Raw genomic sequence first — 25936 nt, 5'->3', positions numbered from 1 at the left:
ACCCTTTATCCGCTCCCATTTAATGCGCATTTATAATGCATTTTGCACGACGAACCACGCATTTTGAGCAACGAAGTTATTCGTCGAGCAAAATGTTACGGGTTCTATATAAACACAATTTCACAAACCTAGTTTTGAAAGGTTTTCTTTCAAAGGCAATGGCCGATTCGGTTCTTGGTTCAACAAAAAGTTGCGTGGGAGAAGGCTCTCACGAAAGGAAAAATGTGTTGTGAATAGAGAGGTACCGTCGTAAGCGAGTGCCCTACTTTGAAGACAAAAGTAGGGCTGATGCGTACAAGCAAAAGAATACACAAAAGCAAGCAGAATAAGCAAAAGAATACACAAAAACAAGCAGAACAAGCAAAAGAATAGACAAAAACAAAAAGTTTCCTACAAAATATTGGGGAGTTGAGAATCCAGTCTCTGCTGCAACTCTTTGATTTTCAGTGAGAACTCTGCTTTTTGCTCCTTGTAGCTTTGTAGCAAGTATTCCTTTCCTTCTATCACCTCCTTCAATTCTCCTACTTCCCTCTTGAGCATCTCAACCCTCTCTCCATCCCCTCTTCCCCTTTCGGTTGCATCAAAGTTGCTTTCCCCATCAGGAAATCCATTCACATGACCATTTCTTTCTTCATGTTGCCAAATAGTGACCTGGGGTGATCTGTCAATGGGGCTAACATGTCCAACACAGTGATCAGCGATTGCCTTCCTCAGCCTTTGGATTTCTCTCTCCGAATCAAAAAAGTCCCTGTTTGCTGAATCAAGTTGTGACTGTAGATTGGTAGAATGTGCCAGCTGTGCATTCAGTGAACTCTGCAGCTCTACAATCTGATCCTGCATCTCTAATATCATGTCATCTCTTCTCTTCAGTTGTTGCCTCAGTTTTTGTATGACTTCCCGCTTACTGAAGATGTCAGACCCAGATTCTGAAACACACGGAGAATCTGAGGAGTTTGAATAGTGGAGAAATGGCTTTGGAGGCAACTCAAGGCGATCCGGAGAAGATGCCCAGACAATGCCATTCTCCTTGTTAAATCCAGGGGCTGGAACCATGACTAAAGGCAGGGCACCATTGGATTCAGTCAGCGTTTGGTCATTGGGCAGGCACTTCATCTCCATCCTGCCCTCAGTTCCTATTTCAAACCCATTGCATATATGAAACACCCAGATTATAATGGGCTGTCAAATAATATATCACGCTATTGCTCATCAAGCAATATGGGAGAACTGCAAATAAATTGCAACAAACATAACGCAATTCAAATGAAACTCAACTAGCATCAATCCAAATACAGATTGCTGTTTGACAACAAAACTTTCCATACAGTTCTTCAGCCTCACTCTTCGGAAAGAGTCCAATTGTTGTTATTCTTAACAAAGCCCAGTTAGATTAAAGTGTAGCATTAAAAACTGAACACTGAGTTTCTCATTCTCTTCTTTTATAATATGGTTGTATCTCACAATATATCAGACAAGCTTTCACACCCAAAGGAGAACCATGCAAATGAAGGTGTAATCAACCACTGGAACAAAACTAATTTTGAATCCTGAACAGAAACTACTTGTTTAAACCTCAGAAATTCTAAAGCCAACAATTTACTACTCCATACCTGACATGCAATTAAAGCAACCACCATCATTTTGTTGTGTAAAGGAATAAACGTTTGAGTGCACACGGCAACCTGCAGACTTTCTTTGGTCAGAGGATTTTCCACTTCCTGAAATTGACAACAATGTTAAAAGGTAGAAGGAGCCACTGTAAGGAAAAAGCTATACACAATTAGAAATATTCGAACCATTACTAGCATTCTCCTGGGGCTTTGTGTCAAGTGCTTGCTTCAGCTTGTAACCAAGACGAATTGACAATGTACTTAACAAGGCACCACCAGCAATAAGAACCCAATTAGGTCCATCCCCCTGAAAAGGTTTGGATCTCTGAGCTCTTGACACAGCAGTTGTTTTTGGTTTCATTTTAAAAGCTAGTGGTGTCGGAGGAAAAAATTCTGAATCATCCAAGAATGACCTATGTCAAGAAAATACCAAATTTCCATGCTATCTGTATGAAAGACATCATTTTAGGTAAATTGAATCACGAAAGAGAAGTTAATCAATCTTGACATGAAAATTGCAATCACTGATGCATGAATACTAACCACGACAAATGAAACAGAGAACTGACAGTAAGCCTACAGATTTTCATGTGAACGACTTAGAATTACTAAAACGACGGGATGTAGAAATCAACAAATAAGTGGTTAATTTCACTGCTCGTGAGTAGGGCTGGGCACGGGCCGGGCCGGGCCCAATTTTGAAGGGACCGGACCGGACCCGGGTTTAAAAGAAACGGGCCGGGCCGGGGTGGGTATAACATATTTTAATACAGGAACCGGACCTAATCCGGCCCGTTTGAAATAGGCCAGTCTGGGCCAGGTCCACGGGTCCTTTTTTTTTTTGGGAAAAAAAAAACTAAATTTTTACTGCAGCACAGCTGCACAGATTCACTCACAGTACAGATTTTATAGTTTGCACAACACATCCAAACATTACAAAGTCCAACATCCAAGTCTATAGATTAACATTACATCCAAAATAACAACATTACATCGTCCAACATCGTTCGATACATTAAATCTGAGACATTCAAAATGACATCCGAGACATCTAAAGATCAAATCAACATACAAAATATCCAAGAGCTATAAGTACCGGACTTGCGTCATACTCAATGTTGCTAATGTGTTACAAGAAAACATGCTTCGCAAATGGGACATCACTAGGGAAAATCAAGCTGCTAAACAGGTCCATCAAATACAAATAGAGATAGAACAAGTATAGTATTACACATACTGCAAAGGCTGGAGAATCACAAAAAACGAACCTCACCAGTAACCCTTCTTGGCTTGCAAAGTGGCAACAACGACTAAGCACTTCTCAATATCAGGGATCTTTGCCTAATAATCAAAATGAAGGAATCCAATATTAATACATGGGAAAAAAAACGTTGGAGAAACAGCATAAGTTGATGTAAAACACAGCAATCCGATTTTCATATACTGAAGTCACAGGTCAGGTACAATCATGAGTGAAGCAATTCCATAACATGTATTTATATAAACAGAATATGAAAAATCACTACAATCATTTTCTCTCACACCTAGAATTTACCCCAAGGGTGATGAAATGGGGTCAAGTTAACTATGAAAACTTGGCTTTTTTTTTTTTCTTTTATTACGGGCAAAGGCTTTGTTGTTGTTGTTGTTATTACGGGCAAAGTCCAATATAGCTGCAGATTAGACTCAAGGTCTAAAGGCAAACTCCAACGTGCCACTGTGCCAAGCAGCATCAAATTTCATAAGTACCGGCGAAAGCTATAAATGGGGTAAAAAATATGTCAGATGCAATGGTGTTGAGTCTGTTGACACACTGTCTAATAATCACTTGTAGTTGGGTGCTTTTTGAAACAACACAAGGGCCATGTAGACTAATCGAATAATAAAGAAAAGGGCTTTGCCGAGAAAACCTGAAGATCTCTCTGCTGAGCTTAGTTTGTGTTCATGTATTTTCCCAAAGTTTCAGAAATACATTAATGGTGGCAACAGATCAATCATCAATCTACAAATGCAATTCAAATTTTAAGAAAACCCTAAATGGTGGCAACAGATCAATCATCAATCATCAATCTACAAATAATAATTTAAAACCCCTAAAATCCCCACACCAGAAATTCATATTAATAACAAAAGCCTAATTCAAAACTACCTAAATTTTAGAGGGATGATGGTGGTCGCGACGGCGGCGGTGTTGTCGAAGAGGAGAGAATCGAGCCGTCGTGGTTCTGGGACCTGGGTTCTCTGGGATGTGGTCGAGGAGGATGGGTTTATGTGTGGTGCCGTTGTGTTGGTCGCGACGGCGGTGATGGGCTGGGTGATTTCTGTGAGGTGAGGCTGGTGAGCACTGTCGTCGAGGAGGAGAAGACGATTGAGAGTTGGGGTCGAGGGAGTCGAGGGACGGATGGTGGAGAGGTGGAGTGACTGTTTGAAAATTGGAAGCACACAATTATGGTGTCTAAGGCAAAAGATGGCCTCTAGAATTTTCCTTTTGTTTTTCCTCTACAATATGATTCATCTGTTTGAAAATTGGAAGCACACAAATATACAAGGTAACATGGCAGGTGGGAATGTGGGATTGGGAGGAAGGCCCTAGAAAAATGCAACAGCTATTGGCAGAAAATAGCCACCTCATATCATATGTAGTTAACTTGAATTTTGCCAGAATTACGTAGAGCGTCTTCTTGGATTGTCAATTATGCAATGAAAATTGAAAATTATCTGTTACATTCATACGATTACAAAATACCAAATCAAGTTAAAGTGTAATTACAAATTGCCCGCCCAAATTTCAGCTCGGAAGAGAATAAAAATATTTTCCTTTGAATAAGAATGCAGAAGGAATTTTGCAGTCTGGGTCTGATAACATAACTAAACCTCATTTGTTTAAGACGTCAAGTTAAAATAATTCCAAAAAATTATCCATGGAAGCTGGGACACAAACCTATAACTCCAATTGAAAATAGAAATGAAATTCACCAACATAAACCAAAAATATCGATTCCAATTTAGAATTTACACATAAAGAAGAGAGACGAGAGACAAGAGAGAAGACTAGTATCTATCATTCTATCATTTGAAGCAAAAGAAAAGAAAAGAAAGGCATACCTCGTTCGCTCATTGGGTTCGTCCATTTACAATAGTAGCCATTAGGTTAGGGCTTCAAAAAATTTAAGCAACTAACTTTCTCTGACTTGGTCACTCTACCCTTTTTCTTTTTCTTTGTAGAAACAAAACAAAATACAGGTTAAATTACAAACTTTGATTAATGCATCGTTTCTTATGCCACGTCACCCTTTCATCTGGAATATTGGCAGTCCAATCCCTTATTACCCCTTTACTTTTTTTTATTTTGAAATTTGAGAAATAATTTAACTGTGATCTACAAAATTTAATTGTTTTGTTTCAAGTTTGAGTAGTCTAGATAAGTGAATGAAGATAAATAAAAAGCTAAAAGCTAATTTTAATTTAGTATTTAAAATTAGCTTTTAGTTTTTTATTTATTTTCAGCCACTTATCTAGACTACTCAAACTTGAAAACTTATGTATTTTTCTGGACAAAGAAAAAAACTTGAAAAGCTTATGCATTTTAGAATATGTTTTGTAAGAAAGTAAAGATTAAAAGAAAAACTAACGAAAAGTTCAAAAAAACTTTAATTTTAATGAAAAATGACAAATAAATGTATAAGTGAATAGTACCAGGAAAGGTAAAATCTGGTTTTTCGTTAAAAGTAAACATTATTGAAAATGTTTCGTTAAAACTCCCAAGATTAAAAGGCAAAGCCCCTAGGGCAACTCAAGCAAGAAGAGTCAAACAAGAGAAATCACTTGCTCAATTTAAAATGTCTATACAAATAATTCTAATTTGCCAAGGTAAGAAAACAATAAATAAGAATTTTCGAATCACCCTCTATAATAAATTTCTAAAAGCTAATAGCTAGCACATTTAGTATGAATGGTAGGGTTTGGATTCCATCCAGAACCTCTTTGGAGGATCCTAATCCTAAAGATTCTTACATTCTATTCGCTCATCGTACATCGTGCGGTTAGAAATTATTTTAAATTATTTTAATTAAAATTAAACACAAACAGTATCTAATAATTTATAACTGTATGATGAACCGGATAGAATTTGAGAATCCTTAGGATCCTTATCTTGAAGGATGCCCATTTTGAGAGCCAAAGCTTGAGCCATGAGAGCGTTCAAGTTATTAGTTGTTTTGTACCCGCAACTACAAGAGGAGAGTCATCATGATTTCTGATAATGAAACCACCAACAATATTTGTGATAATGAATCATCATCATCATGGTTTTTTTCCCCATTTTACCCTTGATTTCTGCTAATGAAACCACCAACAATTTAATCCCATTTTACCCTTGATTATATTTGTCTGATCCAAGCAACTTCAAGGCAAAATGCATGATTTTAAGTTTTCTACCATCCTTTGAAACCGAACATGTGAACCCCAACAAATGTGGTTTTATCTCAACTTCTTAAATCTGAAATTATTTAAGTTTTTTTTTTTTGGGAGTTTTAACAAAACACTCCCGTACTGTTCACTTTTTAACCAAAAACCACATTTTTATATTTTCCGGTACCATTCACTTACACATGCACTTGTCATTTTTCATTAAAACTAAAAAAAAAATTGAACTTTTCGTTAGTTTTTTTTTTTCTGGGTCAAATGTTAAACTCACTGAATCTTATTTATTTATAACTAGTTTAAAACACAGTACTTCCAAGGCGATGCAAGTGAAGGGGGAAATTAAGAGCCAACTGAACTTGTACAACTTGTCAGAGACCAAAGGCCACTCTCTGCACACAGTCACGACGTTTTTTGCTGGGCATCCGAATGAGGCCTGTAATCTGTAGTTCTGTAATTGCCCTGCAAAATCGTGCTCTGTGAAATGCAAGGTTAAGGATCCAACTCAATTTTTGGCAGTCATTCAATATGGGGAAAAAACACAACAGAACGTAATCCTTGATGCAGGAAGAAGTAATGCATGCTATGCTATGCAGCTATAAAAACAAAGCAGATATATGATCGACAACCACTGGGAACTGTTGCATCTCGCAACACTTGACAAGGTCAGAAAACGATAATCGAGAGAAGTTGGGATTTGGTTTCGTGACTAGTATTTTTATCCTTCCATAGCTGTAAAAAAGGGTCAACATAAACAGTAAGATTATGTCTAGCACCATAAACATCTTTGATTAGGTCGCTTCTTAGTCTAAAGTCAGGCCGTTGAATGCATAATTCATCTATATATAAGCCAAACGAGACTGCATCAACTCACTACAAATGAAGATAATCTGCACTCGGAAGAATGAAAATCTAAAAGGATACTGAATAGATGCTTCACTCTTGTTTTCAGAGTCATTGCTTTCCTTTCTTTTTTTGGGTAGTGGGGACTGCTTTAACTTGCATTTCGCTTTCCTCTTGGGCGGAATAGCAATTGTCTTGAAAGACTGGAACCAGTCATGAAGGTTGATAAGATCCCCATGCTCCTGAGCCAGGGTATACCTACAAGATAAAATGAACATCTAATAACAACCAAGTTAAAGAAACACATGTCCAGTGTTTTAAGTCATATCGGTATATTCCCGCTTACTCTCGAATTGAGTCACCATGATTTAAAAACGCCACACATGTACACTTATCAGCCACAGATCTTATGATTCAAACATTTGTCTTGTATTCCCTTACTCGTAATGTACGATTTGACCTATTGGTCATCCAACACCAAAGGGCAATGCAAAAAAATTATTACCTAGAGATAATAAGTTATTCATTGTCAGAAAAGAAAATTCCCTAAAAAAAAAAATTTCAGTCCCAGACAAAAGAGAAAAAAAAAATCAAGATTTACCAAATATGCATAATAATATGAAACCAGTAGAAAATTTTATTTTGCCTCTGATAATGATCACAAAGTGACCCTACATGTCTAGACTACAAAGTAGTTGGATATAAATATAACGAATCTGAAAATTAGCATCACTTTCAATAAGTACAGTGCAAACTTGAGCTATGGCTTCCATAGCTTGCATCAATGTTTCTCATAGTTTTTCAAACAATTTTAACATGACAGGCTACGGTTATACTCACACAATTGAGGTATCAGGCATGGGAGACAATGGAATGTTGCCAATCTTACTGCAGCAACTGCATCTTAGGATTTTATGGAACTCCAAAAGATCCACTTGAATCCTCTTCCTCGAGTCGCCAATTAAAGCCTGAAATAAGTAAGAAGTTAAGAAATGAATTTACAGAGTTCCAAAATTAGGTTTAAAAAGTTTCATAAGTGGCAGGCATGCTAATCAGCTAAATAACCTGTCAAAACATTACATATCAAACTTCCAAGAATTTCAAAGCTTAAATCATAACAATATCTGAAAATATGATACTATGCAAATCCTATACGAATTTCATCACAAGTAACAAGTTGCAGCTATAGGTATATTAATCAGAGCAGCCATTGCGATGCTTACCGATTGAAGTTTTTCAACATTTCTAAAGCAGAAAATCTCATGAAGATGCATGCACTCAATTGGCATCATGAAATACCTGTCATGAAGACATTAAAAAAATAAAATAAAAGGGACGATATTAGCCCAGAATGCTTTTCAATAACCAGATAGTAAGGTATAAAACCAATCCAGATAACAGGTATTAAGAAAGCACATTTCAGTTGATTTATTATGATGTTACACAAAGGAGTCATATGTGTTTGCCTAAACCTTATCACTGCGAAGAGAGAAGTCAATAGGCTCAATACTTCATGTTTAATAATTCGCATCTGGAATCAAAATATAAGTGAGGCCCACACAGAATAAGGAATAACTCGTGATTTTGAAGAATCGGACTCTTTGGGGTGAAATATTTTTATTCCTGGAAACACAAGGAATCAAAATTTATTATTTTTACACATTCTTTCTAAAATTTCAAGTTTACCCATTCACATTAACCCAACAGCTCTCACCGCATTCTAGTAATCAAACTGGTTTTCATTCCGATTCTGGAGTATTAGTAATTCAGTACCATTTGCCCATTCCTACTCCAATTCCGATTCAAAATTAATTAGGTCAGTTCATTAGGGCTTAGGGTAATAAGTTTTAGAAAAAGACAATTGCAAAGTAATAAGAATTACCTAACCATGCAATCAATTAATATAGCAGCTTTTCCACTGTGAGATATATGCCTCCTGTCACGTGAATAGAGGTTTAAAATAAAAATAAGATAGGGCAGTTCACATGCTAGTTTAAAAGGAACGGAAGTGGGAGAGAGATAATACTTGGATATGTCAGTCAAATCTGGTTTGCAACTTTCTTCCTCAAATTTCAATAAGGACTGCAGTTCCTTTATCATGTCATGAATCTATTTCAAGCACATAACTGATGGTCACTCAATTAACTTAGTAATCTACTACCGTCACTGCTTGAAGCATGTAATAGTAATAGCTAGGTGAGACTCGTGAGGTAAGGAGACTATGATGATAAAATTACAACAAAGCATAGCATTTGTAAGAAACTCAGAGTACTTTACATGTTTAGCATCTCTAAGGCACACATAGACCATTGAGTACTTTTAAAGCTGTTAAGGAATATATTTTCCCATTAACAGATTTCATAATTGTTCAGGCACAACATAAAGTTAAGGAAAAGATAAATAAGAAGATGTGTGTCAAAATTCCAAATTATTTTTTGTGGACATTCAATTGTTTGATTAGTATTTGACTAATAAACAAAAGTAGATCGAGATTGCCTTGAGTTATGTGCAAACAAAGAGATGAATTCCACATTATCTTCTGTGCATATATTCACTACTATGATATTCAAGAGTTAAAAGAAGAAGAGGAAGAAGGAAAGGCCATAACAAAGCATGCAGAATGAGATCACAAAACACAAGTGCTGAGTTATGTGACAATTTCAGTTCAGAAAACTAGTCTTCTTTTCTCCAAAAGGCACAGCATCACAATACACAAATCTATTAAAAGCTACTAAGAAGACAAAGAAACTCATGTCATACCTCAAGAACATTGACAGTGAGAACTTCCCAACTTTTGAGCAACTGACAGAGCAATGCTGCAGGAAGATCCCTGGTCAATTCCAAAGTTTAGACAGTTCAGAAAATAGAGACTACCGACGAAGAAAAAAATGAAACTTAACTGATATGAAAAAACTTCCAATTTCAGTATAATGATGAACATAAATGACATATATATGTAATATATAAAAAAATATAAAAAAATTAAAAATTGGAATGACATCTAGCAAAACATGGAACAGATAAAGTGATACTCATCTAATTTGAGTCTAATTAGCATGGTGCTTAAATAAGAATAAAACAGAAAAGCATAAATATTAATTAATAAATAAAATAATTAAAAAACCTATGCTTCTCAGCAATTTCAGGCAAAGTAAACATAAGAACTAAACCATGCGTGCAATGTGAGACCTACTTCAGTAAATTTGAATTTTTTAGCCCACATTACTAACCTCACTTTGCGAACTACCTGACAAATAAGGCGTCCCTTTCGGGAGCTCAAATGTTGTTCAAGCATACAGTGATCATTTGACAAAGATGTAACAAATTTTTTTCCCAATCCAGTGCGATTATCATTATCAGAAGCGAATGAGTTGTAAACATCTGGATCAAGCGCCTCGCAAAATAAATCTAGCAATTGAACTTTGTCGCACTTCCCAGCTTCATATAAGCACTGCAAAACACTTGTGTGTCAAAATACAGAAAAGCCAATTTGATGATATGAAACAAGAAATGTACAAGGCCCTAAGAAAATAAAAAGAAGAAATAAACACTAAACTGTGTTCTTTCACTCATCAGACATTAGCTACAAAAATTCAGGTTCAGGTATCAAAACCCGTGAAAACATATCAAAATATGCATTTAAGCTCACAAGTCGGAAAATGTTAAGCTTAGGAATGTTGAAGCACTAATAATTAATATCTGTAAGAAATATAATACGAAAAAGGAGTCACCAGAACAACAGTGCTCCAGAGCATCTGCAATCTCTTCAACTCTGTTAAACCATGAGCTATATTGATATCAGTTTGTTCAGCCATTTGATCCCTGGTGACAGAATTTGCAACAGCTGTCAGCATATTCTCGTTTTTATTCTGATTTTGAACTCATCCTTACTAAAAATGTATAAATATTTTTGAGTCTTATGATTACCTTCCATGACATAAAACTTGGGAAGCACACTTGATCACTTTCTCATTCTGAGATCCCTTCAATGGCCAAATTACATCTTAGTAAAAATATGCAAAACATTGTTTGGCATTGGGTTGGGGGAGGTAGGAGAAACTTATCATGAATGCATAGTATTAAAATAAATATAAAAAAAAATCATAAAGAATGCAAGCAGGGAGCAATAATCACCAAGTTGGTTATTGTTGCTTTCATGAATATTCCAACATGTGCATATCTGATTGCATATAACTACATCTACACATAAACCAAATGTTCTGTGTCTCCTTCCAGAATCCAAATCCAAAACAGGATTATGACGGGATCTATTACCGATTGACCACTTTGTTACAGTTCAGTAGAGTACAAAAAGCAAAATCCTTCTCTTTTGTCTATTAAATGAGAAATCTAAATAAGAGATGGCAGAAAAGGAATATAAATAAAAAATGGGTATCAGTTATGCACCTTGCTTGAATGCTATCTATCAATGTATAACATTGTTAATGGTAGACACAGAGGAAAGTGATACTCCATAGATGCTAACCTTGGTGTCTTCTTTAACAAGCAACCCACCAAGTATGAGTCTTAAAGGCTCCGAGGAGAAATGTTGGACACAGGCTATCTGAAAAATACTTTTTGACATCAGCAGCGGCCTTAGTCATGATGACAAAAGAACATGAGAGGAAATGTAACAACTTAATTACCGACCTTCAAAGCCCTAAGAAAAGATGTCAATGTACCGTCCTGATTTAAGAAGTAGTTTCGCAGAAAGACAGCCACCTTGTGACCAACAGCGAAACTAGAACACTGCCTCACAAGAGCAGCCTCAACAACTGCATCCATCCTCTCAGCCGGTGATCCCAGCGTGAACTTGCAAGGGCACAACTTCTTCAGCACATTTGAAGGAAGTATGTTGCTTGGGGCATCCAATGTTGTTGCAACTCCCATTATTAAAATGACTGGGATCTTGACAACCCATTCACTGATACAAACAGTGGAGCAAGTTACAAGGCCAGGTAAGCAAAATCTTGTCCTCACAGAGAGAGATGGAGGGAGAGTCTCTGTGTTATTTATTGTATATGCAAAAAGCAGGGGTTGGGGCTAGAATACCTCAACATAAGAATGAAATCAGACAGGACTAGAATACCTCAACATAAGAATGAAATCAGACAAGACAGGAATAGAACATCTTTCCATGTCGTCTATAATGACAACCACCGGAGAACCATAATTTCCATGCTGGCTGTACCATGATGCCAATATGGACATATCAGCTGCCTGAGTAAATAAAATAAAATAAATTGAATAAGGATCTACTTGTTGTATAATTGAATAAATTGAAGGCACAAAGAAAGGTAAATACTTACATCGAAAGACCGTATCAAAAACTGTCTCAATAAACTTGAAATAGAACCAGCAATCCCATTTTTTGGTGAAAAGTCGAGGGAGGAAAGGCTAGCGACATGGCATCCATGAGATTTCAGGCAGAGGCCAAGCTCTTGAAATGTCGAGAAATCGTCAACAGACTCCATATTCTCTGCCAGTAATGACTCAATCGATCAACTCAGTCAACTCAAACTGGAATTAGGATAAATAAAAGGGAAGAGATGCAGAACAAAAACATACTGGTGAGAAGGAGTGCAGTGAAGAGCTGTGCGCAACAAGTAGCGTGGGTAACAATCGGAAACGGGCCGAGAGGAGAAGAGAAGGGAGCAATTGGCTTGATAGCACCGAAGGAATCGCATACCCAGCTGTGTATCTGGTTGAAAACATGAGCATTCATATTCCTCAGAACGTCCTTGATGGAGGATTCAATTCCTGACCAAACTAACTGAAAAGCTTCCATTCTCAAGCAGCCCTCATCGCCTTCCTTAAGCTTTGTTGGGCATAGGTCAAGCCTCTTTCGGGGTTTCCCAATCGAAGTTGATTTTTCAGATGCTTTGTGAAGGATGAAGAAATGCTGCTCGATTAGAAAATTAGACAAAATTCGTAAGAAAAAAGAAATTAAAAAAAAAGCATAAATAAACGCAATGGCAAAGGAACGCAAGGGACCTGGAGGTTGTTTTGGGCGGCATTGGGACTTGATGGAGGCGGTGAATCACCCGCACTTGCAGATGAAGCCGCCATTGATGCTCTTTTCTCTTCTACTGTCTACACGATTAGCCAAATTTAGGGTTTCATTTTAAAAGCTAGTGGTGTCGGAGGAAAAAAATTCTGAATCATTCAAGAATGACCCATGTCAAGAAAATACCAAATTTCCATGCTATCTATATGAAAGACATCATCTTTGGTATATTGAATCAGGAAAGAGAAGTTAATCAATCTTGACATGAAAATTGCAATCACTGATGCATGAAAACTAACCAAGACAAATGAAACGGAGAACTGACAGTAAGCCCACAGATTTTCACATGAACGACTTAGGATTACTAAAACGACGGGATGTAGAAATCAACAAATAAGTGGTTAATTTCACTGCTCGTGAGTTCCACCCAAGGTACATCCCCCAACCACCCTATATATGCTAACATTCTGATTCTTTGCCTGGAGACTGGAGGACGCGATTGTCCAAATGCACAAGGATTGCCACTTCAATGAAAGTCAAAACGCAGTCTAAACTGATTACCCAATTCACAGAAAAATGAGAAGCAGCAAGCTGATAAATTGATTACGTAATTTGAGTTAATGCTGGTTTTCTACTAATAAATGAAGGAGATTGAGTGCTCAAAATTTAGCATTTTTGCTTTTACATCATTCATCGCGGTTAAAATCCAAAATACCCCAAATGAAATCAGGGACAGCGAACAGAAAATTCCTACAGAAAAGGGGAAAGAAGAAAAGAGAAGAGAAGGAGGAAGCTCACCTGGAGAATCAGAGAGGCTGGCGGTTTAGGCCCCGTTTGGGATTGAGGTGATTTTAAAAAAAGCTACTGTGAAAAAAAGCTGAGGGTTATTTTTGTGTTTGGTAAACTGAAAAAAAATGGCTTATTTTGGAAGCTGCTGTGAGAATAAGCTGAAAATCAAAGGAAAAGCTGAAGCTGCTATTTGCTGCTTTGAAAAAAAGCCAGTTTTTTCAAAGCACACTCCTTTAATGAAAAGACACACTATCATCCTGCTTTTTTTTCCAAAAGCACTTTCACAAAAAAATTTACCAAACACTCTACTGGCTTTATTTCACAGCCGCTTATTCTCACAGCACAGCCGCTTATTCTCACAGCAGCTTTTTTTCAAAGCACAGCAATACCAAACCAGCCATAAAACTCGTCAGAACACTATTCTGCATCAAAGGACAAAACGGCGTCGTCGTAATGTTTCTCAAACTCTTGTGATACCAATTAGGAGACCAAAACCCTAATAATTCATATAAGGGTAATTTTCGGTATTTTATTCCACCCCTAGTTGAGATTAGATAGTTATCATTCAATCTCGGTTGTTCATTATAATTAGAAACGGGTTGGTCTGGGGCTTCGGTTTTCTAAGTATATGGATTCGGCCCACCCCGTCATGCTCCGTTTATTCTTTAAAATATTTGGAACCGGCTCGTACCTGCTCCGAACCTAAACTACTGACCCCAACCTGCGGTTTCTCTACCCGTTTGCCCACCCTAGACTGTAAAGCTTAGAGTTACGGATTTAAGTTATCTAGGGGCATTAAAACCTACGGTTTAAGCCTTCAATGGTTTCGAAGGCAAAAGATGGCCTCAAGAATTTTCCTTTTTTTATTCCTCCGCACTATGATTAATCTGTTTGAAAATTGGAAACACACAAATATAGAAGGTAACATGGCAGGTAGGAATGTGGGATTGAGAGGAATGCCTTAGAAAAAAGCAACAGCTATTAGCAGAAAGTAGCGATGTCATATCATATGTAGTTAACTTGAATTTTGCAAGAAATACATAGAGCGTTTTCTTGGATTGTCAGTTATACAATGAAAACTGAAAATTATACGTTACATTCATACGATTACAAAATACCAAATCAAGTAAAGTGCAATTACAAATTGGCCGCCTAAATTTCAGCTCGGAAGAGAATAAAAATATTTTCCTTTGAATAAGAATGCAGAAGGAATTTTGCAGTCTGGGTCTGATAATATAACTAAACCTTATTTGTTTAAGACGTCAAGTTAAAATAATGCCCAAAAACTATCAATGGAAGCTGGGACGCAAACCTATAACTACAATTGAAAACAGAAATGAAATCCACTAACATAAACCAAAAATATTGATTTCAATTTAGAATTTACAAACAGAGACGAGAGACGAGAAAGAGAAGTAGTCTTCCCTCCCCTAAACTTTTTCTGAAACAAGAGTGAAAAGTTGTTGAAACCTTCTATAACGACGTATGTTCGAATCTGCTAATCTAATAAAATATATTATTTGACAAAAAAAAATTGTTAAAAGAAAAATCAACAAAAAATATTAAATGCCCACTAAAGTGGGCCCATTTCACATTCTTGATGTCAGAATGCTTTTCTCATTGGGAATTCAGACGGAGGAGCGTTTGTTTGTAAATGGGCAATTTTAGGCTCCTAGTAGAGCCCACGAGCAGCCCATTAACGCCGACCAGTTGGCACTTGGCAGTGCCCCCTTATCTTTTCGCAAACCGACCATCCAAAACAAAATACAAGAAAATTGTGCTCCTTGTGAAATTACCATGATACCCTTTTCCACCTTTCATTTTTTTATTTTTCCCATTATTTTCTCGAATGTCTTTCTCTTTGTTAATACAAGCAAGTAATGTAACTATTTTAATTTGGTCTAAGGAGAAGAAGAAAGGGTTTGAACCGAGAACGAGTGCATTAAAACAAAATACAAGAAAATTGTGCTCCTTGTGAAATTACCATGATACCCTTTTCCACCTTTCATTTTTTATTTTTCCCATTATTTTCTCGAATGTCTTTCTCTTCGTTAATACAAGCAAGCGATGTAACTGTTTTAATTTAGTCTAAGGAGAAGAAGAAAGGGTTTGAACCGAGAACGAGTACGTTAAAACAAAATAATTTTAACCATCATGATAATTCATCACTTTCAAGTTAACAAATATTTTTCTTGTATCACAACATTGACACTATTACGCTTCACATACCATTTAAGAGAAACATTGATTTGTTTAATTGGTAGGTGGCTTTTCTACCTCATTATATAATTGGAAAGGTACAACAAATATTCGAGCCTACTAATTAGTTCAACTAATCCTCTCTTCAATTTAATATTTTTTTAATAAACAACATTATCTGCACTAAGAGGTTGAGGAATAGGTTAAGCTTCACAATGGTTAGCAATAATGTAGTTCAAATTCGTCTTTGACGAAAATCGAACTTAAGACTTCTCACTGACAAATAAAGATGAATATTACTAGACCGTAGTAGTAAATGACTTCTCTCCAATTTAATTGAACATATAGTAGTAGGTATATAGCATGTCTAGTATTATAAATGTTCCCCTAATCAACGGGTGATCAATGAATATAAGAAAAACTAATGAAAATGACTTGAAAACTTTGAGTTTTAACAATAAGGACAAACTAAATGGTAAAGTAAATAGTACCATGATTGACTTTTTAGTGTAAAAATGTGATTTTTCGTTAAAATGAACAGTATCAGAAGCTTTTCGTTAAAGTTCCCATAAATATATGGTCCTCCGTCTTGAATTTAATATCAAGGGTGGAGAATAAATAAATAGATGTGTTTTTTATGCCTTAATCTCGACTACCTTATTAAGAAATAACAAACAAGAATGGAGGGTATTTAGGTCAGAAAAGCAAAAGATATGATTCTTGTCTAACCCTACTCCTATAATACCTTATTAAGAAATAACAAACAAGTGAGTGCCATATGTAGACTTCTCATGTCACAAACTTCATAATTCAAATTTTTTATTTTTTATTTTTTAAAAGAAGAAGATAATTCATAAAAATTAAAAAACCAGAAAAAAAGGGGACCCAAAACGCAACTGTCAGTGCATGTCAGCATCAGACTCTTGTCTCAGGCTTATTCGAAACACCCATCATCTGCCGAACAAGCAGGAAACCAAAGCTAAGAACTCCCATGGAATCTCTGCTTCTTTGGCTTCCAAGAATCCCTTTCCTGTCTTCCCAATGCAATCTCCCCATGCAAAAACAAAGCATGGGACAAGAGGGAATGGCTTTCCTCTATGACCTTTGAATTGTCTTTGCTTCTGGTTTTCCTTTCAATATGGTCCAAAGAAAGGTGCCAAACAAGCTTGGAATCCAAGCTGATCATGATAAATTCAAGAAGCGGTTTTCGAGCCTGAAGGCGTCCTCTCAGTTCCAAGATGGGAAACACAGAGGAGCTGATTTGAAGAAGAAGAAGATGAAGAAAGCTAGATCAATCAAGCTTTCAGATGTTGAAAGCCTGAGATCATCACCTTTGAGGAATAACTTATCTCAGCCAGGAAGGCCGCCACCGCAGCCTCTCAATGTTCCAAACACTGCGGCTTCCCCTCAGAAGCAGCCTCTGACCAAGACAACTTATGGCTCGCCAAACTACATGAAGCCCACCAGCTGTTCTCATGCAAGGAAGGAGCAGTCACAGGTTAGTCTTCGAAGTTCTCCGCCTATATTTTCGGATAGTAAGAACCAGAACCGAAAAAATTCAGGCAGTTCAAAGCTTAGCTCTGCTTCTAGTAAACCTGAAAGAAGTTTAGCAAGGACATCTGGTTTGAAGCTTGTGAGAACTTTAATGAAGTCCCCTAGTTTTAAGCCGGTAAGAGCTTCGGCGAAAAAAACTTCCAGGGTTGCTCTTTGTGCAGATGCGAATGTTCAGAGAGCAACTTGTTCTTCAACACTGAAGGATGCAAAGTTTCCTGACTATCTGACGATTAGTCCTGGGGGAACCGAAGCTGAGGGAACTTCAATCATGAAGGTTTGCCCGTATACGTACTGTTCTCTTAATGGCCATCATCGTTCGCCTGTGCCCCCATTGAAGAGTTTCTTGTCTGCAAGAAGACGTTCGTTGAAGACCCAGAAGATGATGAAATTGCAAGCTCTGAGTCCACGCGGAGCAAAGCGATGTAATGATGGAATAAAAGAAATTCATTTGCAGAAAATGTTGTTTGATGAGGATGAAAAAATTGCAGAGAAAGAAGCTGCTTTGGATTTCTTTGTTGAATTCTATGCTACAAACGAGGAAGATGGCACCGAGGCAATTGGAAGGAAAGCAGGAGCTGATTTTGTAGGAGAACAAGAAGTTTACGAGGGTCCTGCGTTTCCAAATGATGCAAGTGATGAAGCAGAAACAGAAAATTATGCCAACAACCTAGTTGTGGAGAACCCGTCGGATAGATCACCGCATTCGGAGAGTGAATCTGAGGCAGAAAGCTTCGAAGAATTTCCTGCAGAAGACCAAAAAGAAGATGCAGATGAAGACTACGGAGCACTGTCAGATCAAGAAGACAATTCCACTGGAAGCTGCTTGAAAGAGAGCGACTCTGAAGACCTTTCAAGCACTGAAATGGATTATTCCAGTTCTGAAAGTATTGACATGGAGTGGGAGGAAGGGCAATTTGCCACTACAGTGCTTGGTGATTATGAATCTGTTCCAAATGCCGGGTGTTCAATAAAAATTCAAGACACTGATAAGCAAGAAGAATCGCTGATCAACTCTGACGCAACGAAAGGTAACAGCGATAATATGATTCAGGATTATTATGGAGTACTGCAGAATGATGGTGATGTCAGTGAACAGGATGTCATTAAACAGAATTTTGAGATTCAAGAGTCTGAGCAAGAGTATGAAAGATGGAGTTACGACCAACTTTCTTACACTGAGGATTCATTTGAAGGAGGCAGTGAACTATCGGAGACAGATTGCATAGAAATATCTTCAACAGAGGAGCCAACTGAGGAACTAACAGGAACTGGTGAGGATATTCAAGAACAAAATGAATGTTTTGAAGCAGAGGATCATGAGATCGGCTCTCACCTTGGACATGTAGAAAGCAACTACACCATTGTGGAGACAGATGAAGCTTCAGAGAACCAACCAAATAATACATTTCATGAAGATGAAACAAGTACGCTGACAGGAGACCGAATTTCTATTCCTTCTCAGGATAGCTGCGACACAGATGATGCCGAAACAGATGAAGGATGCAACGGGAGCCCTGATGAAGAGAATTCTGAAACAAATCAAAATGTTGCAACTGGTGACTTTGGCTTGGAACCTGGACTCCCTACAGGGGTTCCTGAAAATCAAATGGAAGCAACAGAGCAAATTGGTGATGTCAAACCATCACCGGAGATTCAGCTTTCTGATTCGGTGCATGATGCTTCTGAAGCTGATGAAGATGCTGTCAAGGTTGACGATTATGATAATGGCAAGAAGACTGAACCCTTCCAGCATAATGACATTGCTGAAGATGGTAACCTGTCCAAAGGGAAGTACACGAAGCCCAAAATTTCAAGCTCCAATGAATCTGAGGATCAAAGCAATTTAAGGCTGAAAAAATCAGATATCTTCGGTAACAACACAGGAGAACCTGATAACATGGAAGCGGAAAACAATTCAGAGCCAGAAGCCACAAAAAATTTCAACACGGCCAATAATAGCATTAGCCCTGGGATGAAGAGAAAATTTTCTGATGCAGCAAGCAACTTCGACCAAGAACTTCCCAACACCTACAAGTACTGGAAAAGAATCAAATGCAAGAAACTCAACATGGATGGGGAGGAGCAAAGGAAGTTCAATCCAAGAGAACCGAATTACCTGCCCTTGGTTCCTGACCCCGAACCAGAAAAGGTTGACCTCAGGCATCAGATTATCGACAACAAGAAAAATACAGATGAATGGATGCTTGACTATGCACTCCAGCAAGCTGTCACAAAACTTGCTCCTGCAAGGAAGAAGAAGGTGGCACTGCTTGTTGCAGCCTTCGAAACGGTCATGCCAGCGCCCAAAGTGGGAAAACATCATCGGCATACATCAACAGGCTTCAGTCACGCAAGACCTATGCAAGCTTGTAGCTGATGATAGTTACTGAGGTGAATATATAATCACTATCTCCAAGCCTTCAGATAATTAATTCTAATAGCTGTTCATGAGCGCGTATATCAAATAACAAAGGGAACCATTCTCATATTGTTGTGCAGGGGAAAAGGCTGCAACATCTATAAGCTAATGAAGCAAAGGCACAAGAATATTGGAGAACTACAGTTCCAGCAGACCACAACTCACCGTTTCTCGGCTCCTTTCAGAATTTCTGGAGAGGAAGGAGACAGCTTCATGCAGTGACGATTCGAGAGTGGTTCTCCTACAGCTCCATGCTAGTGTACTTTGATTAACAATATATGTAATGACAGTTTAATGTTTTATGGTGTGATTTGCTACCATTTCATCCTCTACTGTTGCAGGAGGCACTGGCCTCCAAAACAATATATATGGTTGTTTGCTTAATATGCATGTCAAGTGTCAACTGACTTGTCACTCAAGTGGTTAGGAGCGTTTAGCTCCACTCTCGAGTTCCTGTATTCAATTCCCGACTCTCCCAATATCACTTGTATCGCGGAAAAGAAAACTTGTTCATGCATGCTACAATAACTTTCAGTTGTTCATATGTTGCTTATATCCAAAAGGTCTTACTATCGCATTGTAGCAAAAGAAAACAAGTATAATTAGATTTCCCGCAAGATCATATATAAACAGAATGAATCCAATTGGAAACACTTCTCAAAATTTATGATTCCTATGACATGGAACTCTAGCAAATAACTCTCAGAACTTAAATTCACAAATGTCAAATAAATACTCACAAAATTAAAACAATAATCTCGTCTACGGTATATGTACGTTAACTGCAGAACACTTGACAAGAAGTGACTGGAGTTCTGCAAAGTGATTGCCTAGGCCACTAACATGTGCTATTTTCTCTGGCGAGCCAACTTCAAGAGAACCGGTAGTATCAGAAATTTCACTCTGTTCTCTATCTTTTTTGGCTATCATATCATCGTACAAATACCCGAGGGCATCTTTTGTTGACATAGAATGCACTGATTCAAACAATCTTTGAAATCCATTTCGTTGTTCTTTTGTTTCAATCAACTTCTCCTTTAAACCATCTGGAAGGCAAGCCAGCGCACTGTGGATGGAAGATACGCCAGAATGGATAGAGAAGAAAACAAAACTAAAGTAAGATATATAGAAACTCCGAACAGTACAAAAATTTACGAAAGTGAGAAATTACTACAACAAAAAAATATTTGCTTCTTTATATTACCTAGTAACACCTCTGACAAGACCCCAGTTGTACCCAACAAGGACCGATTTCTTAAAGCCAATATTAAATCCCTCTTGTGAAGAAGCTTCTTTTCCCGCTATTACCCCATCACGGTAACCAGTCTACATATTTATCAATAAATAAGGCAAATATTAGAGAACTACCTAAATTATGCATGTAAAACAACTAACTAAACCCAGAAAATGACAAAAGTATGTCCGAACTGTCAACAACCGTATGGTATTGGTTATGTCTCCGCTGCCATTCCCGGCCCAAAGCAGATTGTTCATGCAATTCATCATCAGAAGCATACCAAGATCCATCTTCATCACACGATTCAACCCCATCATGGTCTGCAAGAAAACATTAAACCCAGGAATCTTACTACAGAGAGCAGCCATATGCTAGAAGAATTACGTGGTGGGCAAGAAGATATAAAACTAATACAAAAGCAGAAACCTTGAAAGAGCAATACTCAAAGGCAAATAAGAGCTTCATTTACATACTACAAGTGTGACAATTTAGACCATTTATCCTTTAAAGATTACCTTTCTCACTCCAGTGATATCGGACAGCATACCCACTAAACGGAGTGCATATGGATGACTGTGTTTTGATTAATTGGAGTATTTTGTTTCACATTTACTACATCACACGTTGAATTTAAATTTTACGTGCAATAATACGAAAACACTCCAGTGTATGATAAGCTCCAAGGAAAACAAAGATTTAATGCAGCTCATTAGGTATCCTTGACAACCTAGGAATCAACAAAGAATGAAGGAACTTACGGGTCCAATTACACAATTTTATTTAGGATCTAATACACAATTTGATTTTTCTGAAATTAAATGTGTTCACCAGTTAAAACCTATGCATTTACTTATCTACGGCTGACTATACAATGAAATCAACGAATATCATAGGTGGACCATGTTATACGGACAAAAGAGTGCTTCAAACGATTAAAATACCTTGTCGATCACTTTCTATACTGTTTGCACTGGGTTCACCATCCAATTGTATTTTTGATAGGCTTAAACTTTCTGAGTAGAGCTCATGGGCAAAACGTCCCTCCATCTGTTACAGCATAAAGCAAACACCAAAATTAGAATTACAATTAGAACAAAGACTGATGTAACGTCGAGCTTTTGAACACTAACTTTAACGGAAGAAGTAAAGAAAAATTAGAAAAGGAATGTGTTTTAAAGATAAGGTGCTAGACCATAAAATCCACAAGAAGTAACGACCATGACCATCTTCCGGAGACCTCCAGACAAACTGCATAGCCTCTAGCACAAAGCTAATAAGAACATAGTATATTCACCAAAAGCTCCAGACAACTACCGGTTCAACCAATACATTTATGTCCCGCCGGAAACCTAGGACATGACTTAGGCGGTGGATTATGTTATGGGAATATGGCCTCTATTAATACTTGTAGTGTGTCCTGTCATTTTAGTTTTTCCTTTGATTCCTAAATTTACAAAACTTGGTGAAACACTTCAAATATCCACTTTCATATCCTCAACTACAATACAATCAGACCCTCCTTTCCCTCCAAATGTATCCGCCGTCACAGATACTTAAATCCATCATTCCGAAGGGATAAATTCCGTATACTCAACCACAAAGGAACAAATGCCACTCTGTTGGAGTGAAACACGGTGCACTCTATTGCCATACTCCTATACAACTTGATCAAAATTCATATGATCAATTCACACACCAAGCAAGCACAAAAAGTAACAGAATTTCAACATTCCATTCAAAATTCCATTGAGATAAAGCTTTAATTTTCCAAGGGCTTGCAGAAATATTTCCTAATCCAAGCAACTAAATTAACAACTTCAATTCTAAACTTTTGATTAATTATCAAAATTAAGATTAATCTTAAAACAACTCAAAGGGTTCAAACGATCATTTACATCACATGAGAATTGAATTACTACGTGCATAGTATCCGAAAACCCCCAAAAATTAGAATATGCAAATGCAACAGAAAAATCCAAACGACAAAAAACCCAAGGAGATGGGAAAAGGAGGATGAAACTGACCCGGAGAAAGTTGCAGGTTTTGGGACGAAGCTTTTTCGGCTCGTGGAAGAAGATGGCTTGCGAAACAGCACCGTTCAACTCTCCTTGTTATCTTTCCTCTTCCTCTCTCGCTCACTCTCTTCTGAGTTTCTGAGTTCCGATTCTGACGAGTTGGAGAAGATTTTCATCTCTGTAATGGTGTAATTGGGCCTTTTATGGGCTTATGATGGGCTATTTATCGGTGCCAGGCTGCCAGCTGTTATCGGTGCATCCCAGTTTGGTTTCAAAACAAGAAGAAAAGTTTCAATCTGCCGGGAGCACGGTCTGATACACCAAGTATCGTAATACAATGATTAGATTTTTTTTTCAAGTATCGAACCACTTGTAATATAACACTTTGTGTATCAAGCCGTGTTCATGGCACACTGAAAAATCTCTCACAAAATTTGGTATGAAGATGTTACTTTTGTCCTTAATATTCACCGTTATTACAATTAATTATGAAAGAACACTCTTGTTTAGAGTTAGTTTTCTATTTATTCCATTGAAGCCAAATATAATTGTTCACACAGAGGAGCTCGGCGATGATGCCAAATGTTAGGCAATCTCGGTAATTATGTTTTTGACAAAGCAATATTTTATACTACTTTATGGAACGGCCCCTGGTCGATTGGCCTCACCCACATCTATTATGCAATATTAGTTTGATGTAGAACAACATGAATAACATTAACATGCATTTCCATGAATGTAAAATTACGCCTCTGTCAATTTCAAGTCAAAATTATCTCCACTTGTACTTTTTTTTTTCTCTCTACTTGTTCTTTGGTGAGGGCACAAAGCCAAAGAACATGGTTGGTGAGCCAGAAAACCGCCTTCTTGGGCTTCAAAACTTTCCGCCGGGTGACCATGGCATCCACCCTTTGGATATCAGAGGTGTTAAGCCTGATCCTGCAGTGGCCGCGCTTTTATATTGTGTGCTCATCATCGGTGGTCCACATTTGGTCTCTAACGGTAGTGGTTCAAATCCTTTCTCTGCTGCTGTCAATGCTTTCTCTTTGCTCAACTTTATCAGTCTCCATGGGTCGATACTGACATGGAAGCCATGTTTCTTAGTTCGGTAAAGGGATGGGGATCGCCTTCCATTCTTATGGACAGCCTTCGGTTGGTATGAAACTTAGAATGGCAATTTATCCCATAAGTCAGGCGGCCGATAACTTGTATGCCTTCTGAAATCTGAAGATGCAAAACCAGGGAAGGCTGTATGCCTGTGTAGGAGATATAGACTTTACCTCAGTTGCATCTTGCCCTCTGCATATAAACCGTGACAACAAGTGGAAGCTTCTAATTCTCTCCAACTCCTCCCAACTTTTTTAATTAATTAAATTATCAAATTATATATATTTTTGCAACAATTTTCTAGAAATGGAATTTCCCCCAATTAATCTCTGTTTCTCTATACATTTGGCACATTAACAGTTATTTGGTAATTAATTTTCTTTTTGTTTTTAGTTTTGGGAAAGAAGATGGATTTTTTTTTGGATCTGTTTTGGGTGTTTGTAGTTCAACCTCATTCTTATTTTGTTGTATTTTTAGAAATAGTGTTTATTTTGTTCACTTTAAGAAATAGTGTGGATTATTTTTGTTCAGTTTTTGAAATAGTATTGTTATTTTGCTGTAGTTTCAAAATTAGTATGGGTTATTTTATTATAGTTCAAAAAATAGTGTGAATTATTTTTGTTCAATTTTAGAAATAATATGAGTTATTTTGCTGCAATTCCAAAAATAGTGTGGTTATTATTTTGATTCAGTTTTAGAAATAGTATAGGTTATTTTGTTGTAACTTCATAAATAATGTTTATTCGGTTCACTTCCAGAAATAGTGTAGATTATTTTGGTTCAGTTTAAAAAATAGTGCGGCTATTTTTGTTTAGTTTCAGAAATAGTGTGTAATTTTGATGTAGTTCCATAATTTACAATACTAAATAGTATGGTAGAAAGAAATATCTGAATCTTTCTACCATGCTATCGTATCTCATTGCTCAGCTGCTTCGCGTATTACTCACGAAAGCCGTATTGCCCGAAGAGGGCATGCCGCAAGAGCATATTAGGCGTGCCCAAAGGGCAGCAGAAGTTGTACGGTTCCAGGTGCCGTCACCTAGAAAAAAGAAAGGTCAATGCAATTGATAAAATCCAAAGCATACAATGAATCCAGAGGAAGGAGAAGTGGTCGAGTGGTTCAAGGCGTAGCATTGGAACAGCTATGTAGGCTTTTGTTTACCGAGAATTAGCCAAGCATTCTTCTTACAGCTAGATCCAATCTCCTGGTCCCTGTGGAAAGCAAAAACAATTTCACATTATAATAAAATATGTCAAAATTGTAGCTGATGATAGTTACTGAGGTGAATATATAATCACTATCTCCAAGCCTTCAGATAATTAATTCTAATAGCTGTTCATGAGCGCGTATATCAAATAACAAAGGGAACCATTCTCATATTGTTGTGCAGGTGAAAAGACTGCAACATCTATAAGCTAATGAAGCAAAGGCACAAGAATATTGGAGAACTACAGTTCCAGCAGACCACAACTCACCGTTTCTCGGCTCCTTTCAGAATTTCTGGAGAGGAATCTCCTACAGCTCCATGCTAGTGTACTTTGATTAACAATATATGTAATGACAGTTTAATGTTTTATGGTGTGATTTGCTACCATTTCATCCTCTACTGTTGCAGGAGGCACTGGCCTCCAAAACAATATATATGGTTGTTTGCTTAATATGCATGTCAAGTGTCAACTGACTTGTCGCTCAAGTGGTTAGGAGCGTTTAGCTCCACTCTCGAGTTCCTGTAT

At 37.4% G+C, this 25936-nt stretch overlaps 4 protein-coding genes and 1 long non-coding RNA gene across 27 annotated transcripts in view; 2 read left to right on the top strand and 3 right to left on the bottom strand.

Moving 5' to 3' along the window:
* Positions 1–6159, top strand: part of LOC126628506 (uncharacterized) — a 41436-nt gene extending 35277 nt beyond the window's left edge. For both annotated transcript variants that reach the window (XR_007625451.1, XR_007625450.1), the window contains exon 4: positions 6124–6159. This is a non-coding gene — a long non-coding RNA (uncharacterized LOC126628506). The remainder of the gene's footprint in view (positions 1–6123) is intronic.
* On the bottom strand, positions 214–4224 carry LOC126628497 (uncharacterized). Of its 14 annotated transcripts, none has more exons than XM_050298213.1 (5): positions 3760–4224; positions 2879–2951; positions 1797–2056; positions 1611–1718; positions 214–926 (listed from the first exon to the last, which is right to left on the bottom strand). In XM_050298213.1, exons 3-5 carry the CDS (start codon positions 1969–1971, stop codon positions 391–393), a joined length of 819 nt encoding a protein of 272 aa, XP_050154170.1. In that variant the 5' UTR covers positions 1972–2056; positions 2879–2951; positions 3760–4224; the 3' UTR covers positions 214–390. The 14 variants fall into 14 exon arrangements, with proteins under 14 accessions (XP_050154170.1, XP_050154168.1, XP_050154169.1 ...); XM_050298211.1 differs by having other exon boundaries at positions 214–1133; positions 1611–1682; positions 3760–4223; XM_050298212.1 differs by having other exon boundaries at positions 214–1133; positions 1611–1682; positions 1803–2056; positions 3760–4223.
* A 135-nt stretch (positions 6160–6294) lies between the features above and the next one.
* LOC126628491 (origin of replication complex subunit 3) lies at positions 6295–13711 on the bottom strand. Of its 5 annotated transcripts, none has more exons than XM_050298188.1 (17): positions 13681–13711; positions 12870–12968; positions 12444–12777; positions 12185–12354; positions 11965–12095; positions 11526–11799; positions 11362–11439; positions 10803–10858; positions 10607–10697; positions 10106–10326; positions 9636–9705; positions 8902–8984; positions 8758–8811; positions 8099–8174; positions 7716–7843; positions 6957–7133; positions 6295–6509 (listed from the first exon to the last, which is right to left on the bottom strand). In XM_050298188.1, exons 2-17 carry the CDS (start codon positions 12942–12944, stop codon positions 6404–6406), a joined length of 2124 nt encoding a protein of 707 aa, XP_050154145.1. In that variant the 5' UTR covers positions 12945–12968; positions 13681–13711; the 3' UTR covers positions 6295–6403. The 5 variants fall into 5 exon arrangements, 4 of the variants coding, with proteins under 4 accessions (XP_050154145.1, XP_050154146.1, XP_050154147.1 ...); XM_050298189.1 differs by having other exon boundaries at positions 12870–13084; positions 13681–13710; XM_050298190.1 differs by lacking the exon at positions 13681–13711 and adding an exon at positions 13182–13434.
* A 3053-nt stretch (positions 13712–16764) lies between these two features.
* LOC126628489 (calmodulin binding protein PICBP-like) lies at positions 16765–25861 on the top strand. 2 transcript variants are annotated; one of them, XM_050298185.1, is made up of 2 exons: positions 16765–19815; positions 25594–25861. In XM_050298185.1, the coding sequence occupies exon 1, from the start codon at positions 17009–17011 to the stop codon at positions 19799–19801; it is 2793 nt and encodes a 930-aa protein (XP_050154142.1). In that variant the 5' UTR covers positions 16765–17008; the 3' UTR covers positions 19802–19815; positions 25594–25861. The 2 variants fall into 2 exon arrangements, with proteins under 2 accessions (XP_050154142.1, XP_050154143.1); XM_050298186.1 differs by lacking the exon at positions 25594–25861 and adding an exon at positions 19924–20227.
* LOC126628502 (uncharacterized) overlaps positions 20446–25936 on the bottom strand; it is a 40702-nt gene continuing 35211 nt past the window's right edge. For 3 of the 4 annotated variants that reach the window (XM_050298221.1, XM_050298220.1, XM_050298219.1), the window contains exons 2-5: positions 22022–22127; positions 21282–21400; positions 21048–21169; positions 20446–20909 (exon numbers count right to left, since the gene is read on the bottom strand). In XM_050298221.1, the coding sequence (XP_050154178.1) occupies positions 20606–20909; positions 21048–21169; positions 21282–21400; positions 22022–22127 (651 nt within the window). In that variant the 3' untranslated portion in view covers positions 20446–20605. Of the gene's footprint in view, positions 20910–21047; positions 21170–21281; positions 21401–22021; positions 22128–23104; positions 23292–25936 lie in introns of those variants that run through there. The other variant, XM_050298217.1, reaches the window with a different exon arrangement.

Source organism: Malus sylvestris, chromosome 7 (assembly GCF_916048215.2).
Source record: "Malus sylvestris chromosome 7, drMalSylv7.2, whole genome shotgun sequence".
NCBI classification, from domain to species: domain Eukaryota; kingdom Viridiplantae; phylum Streptophyta; class Magnoliopsida; order Rosales; family Rosaceae; genus Malus; species Malus sylvestris.
Note: the sequence above shows the minus strand (reverse complement) of the source record. Positions and strands in the feature narration are given on the sequence as shown.